Source organism: Madurella fahalii (assembly GCF_045866475.1).
Source record: "Madurella fahalii IFM 68171 DNA, scaffold_3, whole genome shotgun sequence".
Taxonomy (NCBI): Eukaryota; Fungi; Ascomycota; class Sordariomycetes; order Sordariales; genus Madurella; species Madurella fahalii.
Window position 1 is genome coordinate 3,843,089 of NW_027263973.1, and position 12,405 is coordinate 3,855,493.

At 51.2% G+C, this 12,405-nt stretch overlaps 3 protein-coding genes across 3 annotated transcripts; all 3 read left to right on the plus strand.

Moving 5' to 3' along the window:
* Positions 1-4,232: 4,232 nt before the first annotated feature.
* MFIFM68171_06580 (uncharacterized protein) lies at positions 4,233-5,072 on the plus strand (the record flags this gene model as incomplete). The annotated part of the gene is made up of 1 exon (XM_071062000.1): positions 4,233-5,072. The coding sequence occupies one exon, from the start codon at positions 4,233-4,235 to the stop codon at positions 5,070-5,072; it is 840 nt and encodes a 279-aa protein (XP_070918101.1).
* A 1,932-nt stretch (positions 5,073-7,004) lies between these two features.
* Positions 7,005-8,005, plus strand: MFIFM68171_06581 (uncharacterized protein; the record flags this gene model as incomplete). The annotated part of the gene is made up of 2 exons (XM_071062001.1): positions 7,005-7,693; positions 7,777-8,005. 2 exons carry the CDS (start codon positions 7,005-7,007, stop codon positions 8,003-8,005), a joined length of 918 nt encoding a protein of 305 aa, XP_070918102.1.
* Positions 8,006-9,029: 1,024 nt separating this feature from the next.
* Positions 9,030-9,335, plus strand: MFIFM68171_06582 (uncharacterized protein; the record flags this gene model as incomplete). The annotated part of the gene is made up of 1 exon (XM_071062002.1): positions 9,030-9,335. One exon carries the CDS (start codon positions 9,030-9,032, stop codon positions 9,333-9,335), a length of 306 nt encoding a protein of 101 aa, XP_070918103.1.
* Positions 9,336-12,405: the final 3,070 nt, after the last annotated feature.

Consider the following 12,405-nt stretch of genomic DNA (forward strand, 5'->3'; position numbering starts at 1 on the left):
TTGTTAGAGGTAACCAATAAAGACTATCGGCATAGGAGACCTATACAGCTACTCTCGCCGCTAAATTATTTCGTATCGTCATAACTATTGCAGCCAGATTCGACCTCGAATTAAAACAGTTTGACGTAGTTAACACCTTTATCAACGTCACACTAGAAGATACCGTCTACATACAGATGCTACCTAGCTACAAAAGTCTTGGTAAAGTCTTACAGCTGAAGAAGGCCTTCTACGGCCTCCACGAGTTAGCAATACTTTAGTAAGAAGAACTTAAGACGACTCTCTCTACTCTAGGATTCCAGACAGTCTCGCACGAACTCTGTATCCTAATCAAAGACAGAATCCTGATTTTCTTCTACGTTGACAATATTATCTTGGGATATAAGAAAAAGTAGCTATCATCTAGATACTAATCAACTTGTTGCAATGGAAATACTAGCTTACAGGTAGAGATAACTTACGATGGTTCCTAGGTATTAAAGTTATAAGAGATCGATCTAAAGGATTGATTTAGCTATTGCAAACGGCTTACCTTAACAAGATTATCAACTTAGCTACAACGAATCCAACGGTTAAGATCCTAATAACTATAGCCGAATTATTACTATACGATGGTAAAGCTAAGCACTCCTTAATTACTAGCTACTAGTAGAAGACTGGATCTATTCTATACACCGCTATGATTACAAGGCCTAATATAGCTTTTGCAGTGTCACAGCTAGTCAAATTCAATACTAACCCTAGACCTAAGTATTACAAGGCTGTGGACCAAGTCCTCTACTACCTACATCATACGCGTAAACTGGCTTTGCAATTAAGGGGTAGCGACAACTATATTATTGCTAACGACGCCTCTTTTACCGATAACACCCTTGATCGAAAGAGCTCTCAGGCGTACACTATAAAGTTATTTAGTAGGTTTGTAGGTTAGAGGGCTAACAAGCAAAAAACTGTCACCACATCTACTACAGGCCGAATTACTAGTCTTAGCACAAGCTGCCAAAGAATCTCTCTTCGTAAGCTGACTACTAGCCGAACTGTCAGTTAAACTAGACGACTACCCATCAAGATTCAATATAACAATTAATAAACTGTAAAGGGGGTTGTTCTGGGAACACGTTGAGGGAGATGGACTACGATGTCTCAGTACCGAAAAGGGTTCGATCAGTAGGCGATAGTGTAACGAGAGTCTCCGGACGAAAGTCAGGAGGACCCGCCGAATGATGCTGGATGATGTCACGATACAGGATAGATAAGAACCCCGTGAGGGAACTCTCTCACGCGGGGCACTTCTGATCCGCAAGGATCAGTCTCTGTGTAGTCAATGACAATAGGAGGCTGTTCGTGAAGCTATCGCCCACTGATCGAACCCTTTTCGGTACTGAGACATCGTAGTCCATCTCCCTCAACGTGTTCCCAGAACAACCCCCTTTACAGATAGCTTCACGAATAGCCTCTTATTGTCATTAACTACACAGAGACTGATCCTTACGGATCAGAAGTTCCCCGCGTGAAAAGGTTTCCTACGGGGTTCTTATCTACCCTAGTACAGTGATATTATCCACCGTCATTCAGCCGGTTCCCCCGGTCTAGCCCAGAGGGCTCTCGTTACAATTTATCCTCCCCTCTGTAGAACCTGTCCTCAGGTTCACATTATCTGAACTCAGGGAAGGGTAGTGGTTGGGATGACATCGGGTAGGTATCGAGTGCTGTTCGAACCGCGTAAAGTTGGATAACGATTGAAGCGCTATACCTTATAGGGCTCCTTTGCCCCGGAGATTGCGTAGTAAGAAAGAATTATGACTTTGGTGAGGGGTAATAAATTTTGTACTCGAGGGGTTTTCGGTAAAATTTCGGTTGCTGTCCGGGTTTGGTGGGGTGCGGCTCTACGGTACCGGTACTCCACTTTTCCGGCTCTGGTATGCGTTCCGAATTATCATTAAATTGTCTGGATTTCCGTCCGATTTTACGTATTACTCTTTTTGTAGAACTTAAACGGTGTATACGCTCTTGCAACTACATAGCTTGTATACAACTGTAAATTGCAGATGTGTATTGACCCTCTTTACTCGGGTATAAATACCCCTCTCCTCTCCTACCTTTTCTAAAACTTTTCTTCTTCAGGCCCTCTTCTATACGTCGTTTCGTTCGCTTTTCGCTCTGCTCCTGCATGTAGTTCGCTACTTGCCCTCGTTTCTCTCTCCCTCTCTCTCACTTTCTTTTTTCGTCGTCGCTTCGGCTACTTTTCCATTGCGATAGACGCTTTCGCCGCCTCCGCTGCCGAGGTCACGCTGTATATAAAATGCATTCGCTCGGTACTTAAAAACATTAATCCTTACTCCGGGGAAGTCTTTACGATTAACTGTTCTTTCGAGTAGTTAACCTCCTTGCGTTACTCCTATTATAATGTAAAGAAAGAGTTGTATATACCGGTAAGTTATATATATTTTCGGTGGATTAGCAGGGGATTTGCTAATAATTGTAGGCTACTGCCGGAATAGTTGGCGACTCCGTTGACCTTATAATCCTTATCGATGCGGTTCGCGCTATCGTCGATTATTGCGTAGAGGACGCCGAGGGCGAGCTCGACGAGGAGGGTAATTGCCTTCAAGTTTCTATGCTGTCTCGCTATAGCTATAAGAAGATTGCTGCCGTTGCTAAAGATCTAGTCGGGACTTTCAATACTGCCGAGACCGCTTATTGCTGCTAATTCGGTATTTCCGGTACTACTAAGCTGTCTTCTATAAGTGTATTTATCTTACTTGTTTTCTGTAAGAGGGCGCGCAGTAAACCACTCTGCCAATGAACCAAAAGATCCGCCAGTTCAATCACTCCGTGATTGAACGCTGCACACCACTTGCTTATATCTGTCAAAAGGGCCAGGAAGCTGGATCCTGGATCTGCAAAGCACGAACCCGGATCAGTGTGATCCGGATTAGTGCGACTCGGATAAGTGTGATCCGATCTCTCGGAGACCCGTCAACCCGGGTCTCCGTGGTCCAGGAAGTTGGGAATAAGAAGGAAGTTCACCTCCGTTAGACAAAGAAGAAAACAAGACATCCTCAATTTCCATCCTAAAAATTTAACTCCGAACGTTCAGAGGTGCTGTGCATCCGACAGTATCTCGTCTATAAAAGGAGCAAGCTCTCCAGCAGAGATAGAGAGGGGCGAAGACAATGAAGAGAAGACACACACAAAATCCTCAACTGTCATTTCCCACGATTCAGAGGTGCCGTGTTTCCGACATCTTCTACACCACTCAGTCTAGATGGGAATGCACGCTCAGATAGTTCAACTATATACTAAACTATCGTCAGCTCTTCGAGATCCATAAGCTTCCATGAGTTGGCTAGAATATCACGTCGCGTAGGCTGGCCCTTTCAACAGTTGCGAAGAGTAGTATGGCTAACGTTATAGACCTTTGCTGCACCTCGTAGGCTTAGGTTTTTGTCATTTTGAAGAGCGTCAAGGGCCAGGATTAGCCTAGCTTCCTTTGAAGTAGGAGGCATGTTGGGTTATTAAGAAAATCTGTATTGAGTGCAAGGGTAGCGCGTCGCGTTGGAAAGTGGACCGTTCGCTTATGTGGACGGTTTGCTTATAGTGTACGTTAGCTACCAACATAAAGTTATTGTGCTACAGGAGCGCTAATGTCACATTACCTGACGTTTGGTACCGTGGTCTGACCAACAAGGGTGCGAGTCAGGCCTGCTACCGTCACCAACAGCATACCCGCCTCACATAGTGCATTCCAAGCCATCTTCCAACCTCCGCCCATGCTAGCTACCTGACTTTATCGAGTACTTTACGGCTGAATCGTCCTTACCGGGGTGTGGTTGTTTCAAGGTACGTCCCCGCTAGACGGTGATGGGTTTGGTTACCCTTGCACTATAATTAACAGGGTTGGCGGGCTTTCGCATCTTAGTATCTTACGTAACCGAGCTTGCTGCGGTCTTCCCCGCACCGACTTCGTCTTTCTTGATGATGGATTCCCTGGCTTCGTCTTCAGAATCATATCGTGTCGTGTCGCGCCGCATATTGTGAACCTGTCCTGTATTGAATACACCTTACTATTTCGCGTCATGGTCAATAGAAGCATCCTTTCTGCTCGGCCTTGGCCGCTGGCGTTCTGCGCTCCGAGCGGGAGAGCCTCCCGACGACAGCGAGCCACTTGCCTCATGCAGCATACCCCGACAATTGGTAATATCTTAAGGGTGTCCCTTTGGAAATTTACGATGTCATCCCGAAACCACGGAACCGTCACCACGGCTCACCACACCAGCGATTGGTCCCCGGACCAGTACCTCCTCTTCCGTAAAGCCCGCAACCGTCCCATCTACGACCTACTCGCTTTCCTCGGACAGGAATACAACCCAAAGTGCGTTATCGACCTCGGCTGCGGGCCAGGGAACAGCACCGAGATCCTCGCGGCGCGCTTCCCGGGTGCTAAAATCACTGGCGTCGACTCGTCTCCCGCTATGCTCACCAAAGCACGCGCAACCCTTCCTGACGTGGAGTTCACCCACGGCGACGTGCGGACGTACCTCCCCGACCCCCAGACCGACCTCCTCTTCTCCAACGCCGTCTTCCATTGGCTCCGCACCCGGGAACGCATCCCCACCATCACCCGGCTCCTGCTTGCGCTCCGAGACGGCGGGATACTGGCGCTGCAAATGCCCAACAACTACGACGAGCCTTCGCACCGCGCCATGCGCGAAGCGGCGGCATTCTCAGGGCCGTGGCGGCCGTACTTTGCCAGCTTGCCGCCGGAGGCACGGCCCGACTTGGACCCCATCGAGCCGACGATGGACTACCACAACGCCCTCCAGCCGCATTGCAGGCGGGTGGAGATCTGGACGACGCAGTACCAACATGCGTTGGAGGACCACGGGGCGATCGTGGAGTGGGTCAAGGGGACGGGGCTGCAGCCTTTTGTGAACGTGCTGCCGGACGGCGAGGTGCGCGAGAGGTTCATGAGGGAGTATCGGAGGCGGCTGGAGAACGAGTACCCCTGGGCCCGCGATGGGAGAGTGCTGTTGACGTACCCGAGGAGGTTTGTGGTCGCTGTTCGCTGATGTCAGGTTCTGGATGGATCATGGGGGGCGCTGCTGAGCGCAAAAAATGGGCGGTGACAGGGGGGAGGGGGCGGGCGGGCTGCGCCGTCAATTGCGGGAATGGTTACGGTGCTGTATGTACAGTACTGTACCTTTCATGTGATGCCTCAGCTTTGTTAGTTGTAATTGGCTCGATCGATTCCTGCTTCTGGGGTCTAGAATCGATCGGGCATTTGCAGGTCAATAGAAGTCGAGACTCGGCAGCAGATTGTGGCCCGGGAAAGATACAGCGGGCAGGTGTCCTTTTTGTTTCGAGATTCGTCGAAGCGACAGGCACCGTACTGTAGTTGTGTACTGCAGCGTTGCATCAGCACTGCCACAATTGAGGACATCTCTCTCAGCGCCCACTGCGCGGCCGTCCTCAGTGTTCCCGCGCGACATGATTGGTTCATACCCTTGCTCGCTCGATTAGCCTCGTGAGGGCGCCCGCTGCCTGAGGCGGGATGCGACCCGCCAAGACAATCCAACGCGGTCAGCAATCCGCGCTCTCGGGTTGCGTCCTGAGGTGTCGTTAAAATCTGTTCGACACCTCCCCGCGCCACCGTTCTGACCTTCCTCCTCACCCTCAAGTTCGCCAACCTCGATACCACCAAGTTCTGACACTTCACCACCAGTTTTTTCTTGTTTCCATATTGCCACGTTCTCGTCAACCGGATTAGCAAGGCACAGCCTGTAACCCCATTCCCCACGCCAACCGGGTGACCGGGTCTTCTCACGAGATGCTGTTTGGTTTGGATCTCGAAGGCTTAAAATCGGCCATCGCCTTGGTAATGACGCTAGCCCTCTTTAACCTAACAGCAGGCGTTAACCCAACTCTGCAGTCGATGAAAATATGTGACTGCTGGGTAGAAGAACTCTGGCCAGAGGATGTGGAAACCACATCCTATGACGCACCGATCTGGGACTCTCCAGCATCCCCTCAACAATCATGGTCTGAGTCGGAGGATTTAGTGGAAGCCCTGGAAAAGCCTGGCAACGATGGTTCGACATCCCCAAGCCGCGTCCCTAGGCAGCACATCTGCCTGGTGAGACAGAGATACCGCCGATGCTTGAACTGCTTACACGGACGATGTGATGGAGTGACGCGATGGTTGAAAGGAAAAACAGAGGAAGAATGCCAGCGATGCGGAGGAGGAAATTGTGGATGGATGATGAATGAAGGTATCCCCGCTCCGAGCACGGCACCGGACCCAGAAGCCTCCACGACGCCGCTTGGCAGCCTACAGGAACTCATCCGTCGCCGCCAACCTCTCAGCGCCACGCCCAAGGTACTGATCGGTACCGACTTGGCGGCCTTTGGAGTCGCCTCAGTGATTCCGTGGCCGGCAAGCACAGCCGCCCACCCGACCGGTAGCCATGATTCTGCCACTTGGCAACGCCAACGTCTCGGGACCGAGACTAACTTGAAGCATCTCGGCGCTCCAGCGCGCAATTCCGGAGGTACCACTTTGACTGACCGCCACGAAGCCGGAGTCGCGCACTCCACCGGCGAGACATTGACGCCCTCACGCAGTCAGAGCAACCAGTTCGAAGGAGACGGTATCGAGTCGAGCATTGCCCGGCCCAAGGCCTTACAAGGAATCGGCGTTCTCAGGACTGGTCTCGTGAGCGCTGCCTGGACTTGGTCCTGCCACATCCGCCAGGACTTGGCACGGTTTCAGCGGTCGATACTGATCCCGCGTATCTGGTGATGCGCCGTGGAAGTCTAAAGACTTGTCGACCTGGGATTAAGTCGTTAAACTGATCCATATCTGTCATCACCGAACGAAGCCTCTGTCTCCGGTGTCTCGGGACAAGGCACAGCCACCACCATTCTCAGAACCCGACCAAACACGCACACAGAACTTTATAGACCTCATCCAACTCACGACGCCGTGGGTTGGGTTGACCAAGATGTCCAACAACATGTACTACGCTCAAACCTACCCCCCTTGCTACCCTGCTGAGGAGCAAGGGGAGTGGGTCTGGGTTCCGAAAAATCTTGCTGCCGCCATGCCGGGTTACCGGACAACTTCCCATGAGAGTCAACTTATTCGCATGTACCCGCCCTTCAATGTGGGATTGGGCGAGGCACAGATGCCCGCCACGCCGTGGAATTCGCCGCCAGTTAGCGCATCCTCAACCCCGGACAATGATGCCATCCGCCCGCTTGCAGGCAGTCCAGTCGAGCCTCTGCAGGACTTCGACATTGACATGGCGTTGCAGCTGGACGCCTACCTTAAGGATGCATTGCCGTTGGGGGGTGCAATGCCGCTGCCGGACACTACTTCCATGGGTCTTTTTAACAATCTGGACTTCATGGTTGTCGGTTTGTCCCCGGACCTAGATTGTACCCTCCCCGTCGCCATCAACAGCCCTTTCACACCGCTGAGCGCCGCAAGCCCGGGATCTTCGGTCCATGGTACCCTAGGTTTCACTGTAACGGGTAACAACCCGCCCCAATACCCATCGACTCCCACCTCGCTCAGCCCGGCCGGCAGCTCCCCCGTTTCCACACCATCACCGCCCACGACTGCCACACAACTCCTCCCCTGTGCCGAGCCCTCGTGTTCCAAAACCTTTACAAAATGCTCCAATCTCAGGTAAGACCCTCTCCAAACCGCCGGTCCCTCCCCTTCATCAGTATCCCGTATGGCTAACGTATCATTTTCCCCCTTCACAACAGGAGACACGAGCGCAAGCACCGCCAGCCCTTCCCTTGCGCCCTCTGCGGCAAGGGCCACCTCGACAAGCGCGCACTCTCCCGCCACCTGTGGGCCAAGCACCCCGAGTACGCGCAGCAGCACAACACGCGTTCCGAGCGGGTCAAGTGCCAGCTGTGCGACTACGAGGGCCGCCAGGATAATGTCGCCCGGCATATGAAGCAGCATGCTAAACCAAGGAGAGGGGAATAAAGAAGGGGGCGGGGGAAAGGGGTGAGGGGAGGGGAGTAGGGCGTTGGGGGAAGGGGTGTATAGTAAGGCTCTCGTGGGGAGCTTGGTGGTTGTTTCATAATATTTGCCTTTTGTGAGTCTAGCGTTCTGTTTGGCGTTTCGGTGGTTTGGGTCTACTTTTGAGTCTACGACACTTCTTATTGGGGTAAGGAGAAAAGAAACGATGGCTTTGGATCAGTATATTATTATGCCTAGTCGTATCGGCAAGTATTTTCGTCTTAGTGAAGCCGGATTGTCTTCTACTCCTTCAATATATTTCAGTAAAAATATTCCAATGACTCCATCCTCTGGTGCTGGAATGCCGACGCGTCGGACCGATCTGGTGTGTAAAGTCTGGTTCGCTGCCAGCAGTGTTACACTTACTAGGGGGGCCTGCGATGATGGTGTTTGCTCCCTTATTAATGGTCTGCCCACACTCTTTGCGAGTAGTCAGAGAGCCGGTCCCCATTCAATACTGAGGTAAGTACGGTGATACCCGAAGCTTGTTACCTGTGGAGTGCCGCTTCACTCAGTAACCACAATGCTGAAGAACTAAACAGCACCGGGGCCTTCGTCGTTCCGGTGACGAAGTAACTAACTGATAAGTTCTTCATCGAAGCCGAGTTTGGTCGATAAGCTGAGTGCATATCATCCGCCCGGCGACAAAAGCAGCTGCAGCTGCGATCATCACCTGATTCCCTCTTCGCGGGGTTGAAATTATATAAATAAGAATTCGAGTATGGTCTGAGTAAATGGGAGTTTACGAAAGCAAGGCCAGGGGCTAGGAGTTCTCATGGCGAGTATGTTTTAACAACCTGAGGTGCCCAAGGAGGGGTCCCGTGCCGGTGACGTCATGGCCAGCACTTCATGGTGGCAACAGTTGTTAACCTAGTATCAAATTCTCAACCGCTAAGATAATCATACGACCAACCTGCCCTACGACACCCAACTCCTCGCTAGTCCACAATACGACGTCAAAATCACTAGTCAACAACCATATTACACCATGCCATTCAGCTTCTCCAGCTCCAGCTCGATAACCTTCGTGGGGTCAACCTCCGCCAACGGTCGCAGCGTGACGAAAGGGTGGGCCTACAAACGCGAGGCGTACTCGAACAGCAATGGCTCGGGCGTGCGCACGACGAAGCAGAAGCTTGGCGAGCCGCCGGTAACGCAGACGAGGATGTACGACGCCTATGGCCGACCACTCCTCGTCGAGGGCGGGGGCCGGTCAACGGGTCCGAACACGACAGTCATGAGAATCGAGGATGTCACGGAGGAGGAGTACCAATCCACCAGGGGCGGTCACTGAAACAAAGCTGCTGCTTTGGTGGGAAATTGCTGAATGGGGAACGGTCGAGGTTGATTGCTGGCTTTAAGCAAAGCTGATGATTTCGAGTTTCGAACACTTTCTATCCAAATGGAGTGCAATGAAGGGAGACAATGCTCTGCCGGGTTGACTTCCAATGCGAAGGGGGGGTTGCCGTCCCTGCGTCACAAGGAGCCTAAGGAACGGCCACCAACATGCGGCTATTTTGTATTCTCGGGCAATGAGTTTGATTAACAACCTATCTCCTCTCCTGCGTCTAGTACGAGTGGAATACAACGCTACTACAGGCAGTTAAGTGAAAACTAGGTACCCACAGATTAACAAGAATGAACGGCAGGTTATCTGTGACAATGCCTAGGTCCTCACCGCAGCTCATAATTCAAGCCCGATGGGCGACCACCGTTGTCGGCGAGCCTCAGTCTTCCGCCCTCCTCTGCTGTACCGATACTTGCTCCTAGACTACCCTCTCTCCGTTGACTCCAAAACAATATCGGTGCTCCTTGCAAGGCCTGTGAAAGCATCCCGCCAAGGTGTTCCATTGTCATTTTGATATGAAGATAGTGGGTTGCAATGGCGACAGCAGCCGAAGCCATTCGCAAAATCAACTTGCGAAACTCTTCAAAAACCCTCCTCATTCTAGAACGATGACTGATGGCGCTAATGATAGCAACCGCGACCAAGGTAAGGATGAAAATAACGAAGTTGATGTTGGTGTAGTCGCTATCAAGAAATAGGACGCGTGCGGAATACCCGTGTTCCAGCCCTGAATAATAAAGGGGCCTGCGACTTGTGGCCAGCGTCAGGAGGTCTTGCCGTAACATCAGTAAGGACATCTCGAACCACGCCTTTACGTTCAATGTCCAAATGCGAGCGGTATCCGCTGATGGCAGTGGTTTCCAAAGAGGCCATGGTTGTGGCGACACCATGGCTCCTATCTTATGTATGTCGAGGAAATGATATATGCTTAGGAGAGTGCTGCTGAACACTAGGTCGTAAATGGCTGCTATTTCTGGAGACTCCTCCAGCCTGGCCCATATCTTGCTCGGAGGAGTGCTCTGGTACCTGAGGAATAGCAGCTCAACCCTAGACATGTATCGCGTGCAATATCCGGGTAACCCAGGGATGCAGACTCGATGTTCCTCGACGCAAGCCATAGCAGTATATTCAAAGTCGGGAAAAGAATAGTAGCCCCCTGGCCCGTGGCGGTGGGCTGAGTACATAGGATCGTCAATAGGTATTAGAGACTTAAACATCACAGGGCCGTAAACAAGCACGAAAACGTCCCCATTGGTGATCAAGAGCTCCGGATGAATATTCCTCGTGTCAAGTTCCCAAGTCGAAACCGTTGCAGATCGGCCTACAGGCCAATCTGCCGAACGCGTTGTTAAAGGGCTTCGCCCGTCGGGGTACGAGAGACGTTGCCGCTGTTGAGTTGTGGAGTTTCCAGAATCTGAATTATTGATGGCGCCAAAGTGTAGCCATGTCGTCCCGTCAGATGTAGCAAGCAGAAAGCGGTCGATGTTCAGTGGTGAACAAGTGAGACGGCGGCTGAGGTGTAGGTCGGATTTGATGTTGAGGCCAATATCTCTCAACGTGAGATTTATGTATTCCAACTGCAGTGGCTGTACATCTGGATGACAGGCTGCCTTTGAAAAAGGACAAGCAACATCTGCAGATACGTGCATATGCGGACGGTCAAACAGAATTCCGTTCTCGCGGCCGCAAGTCTGAGAAAGAGCTGTTGTGTTGAACCAGCACTTGCTATATTTGTCGGCAGCGACGGTGGCTCTCTCTTTATCTCTTGTCTCGGTAACACTAAAGTCGTACTGAAATATGTCCTCCAAGGCGAAAGACCTAGACTGTACAATAGGTGTTTCGAGGCCACCGGTCAGGATCCATGGTATCACAGCTTGAAGCGAGATGAATGCTATAGTATTGATAATGGCTGCTACTCCGAAAAGAGGTGAAATACTAGTCATTGTATTGTTTCGGACTCTTTGCGTTTTATTCGGTATGTTTAGCACGGTGCTCGCGAGGCCGGTTACAGCTTCCCACTGAGAAAGCTTAGTAAGTGAGCCGGGCTCGTTATCGTCGGGGAGTTGAATTGGCCGTGTGAATGCTCGTACACCATCGCGTGCAAGTCGCCATGCCCGGGTCTGTGTATAGCCGAGGAGGATCGCAATGAATGCCAGGAAAGCGATAGTTTCGTTGTCGGACAGTGTGAGCTGCCAACCAGAAAAGGCCGGCCGTCCTTGGTCGCGCCACAGATACTTGTGAATATATTGGTGTCTTTGGTCGTCCATATCGCTGTGGCATGGACTAAAGTAGGGAGAGTTTGCTTTGAAAAACCGAACAAGGACGGGTACGGACAAAGAGGGGTGCGACGTAGTATTTAAGCAGCGCCGGCTGGCTCATATAAAAGTCCCTACTAATTAGGTGCCGTGTCTGATGCCCCTGCTGTGGCAGTGCTGCCCTCCTTGCAACACTAATACTAACAACGTTTGCTGTTGGATCATATTTACTGATTGTGTGACTTGGGTTTCGGTGTGCTGGGGTCTTCTAGATACAAAGTTTCAGCTCAAGGCACCACCGTCTCATTCTGATTTTATCCGGTGAGCTGTTAAAGATAGGGGTTGGGCGGCCGAGGCTGTAGTTGCACCGCAAAAGGTGCGGTCTCTACTGTGGTTCTGTAGTACAGATCCTTGGAACCAATTACACCCAGTCCCGGCAAGTGCGCGTATGATGATGGTTAGTCGGATGTCGTAATGTTGCCCGGCAGGCGGGCGAAGAATGCTCACCGCGTGTCATACATGCTAAAAAATGCTCGATGACATTATTGGAGACGAGGAGTTTGTATGTCACTGAAGCAGGCAGACTCCGTGTTAATTACTGGGGTAAAGTTTAAGAAATCACGATTTGAATTGCGGTAGCGGTCTAGTGACATGTGTGCAATGCTTATTGATAGGACTCGGATGCATTCGCAATGCAATAACGATCTAATTAAATCACGGCACACTTCCAAAGTAGTCCCTGTAACCTAAGAGCATATAAT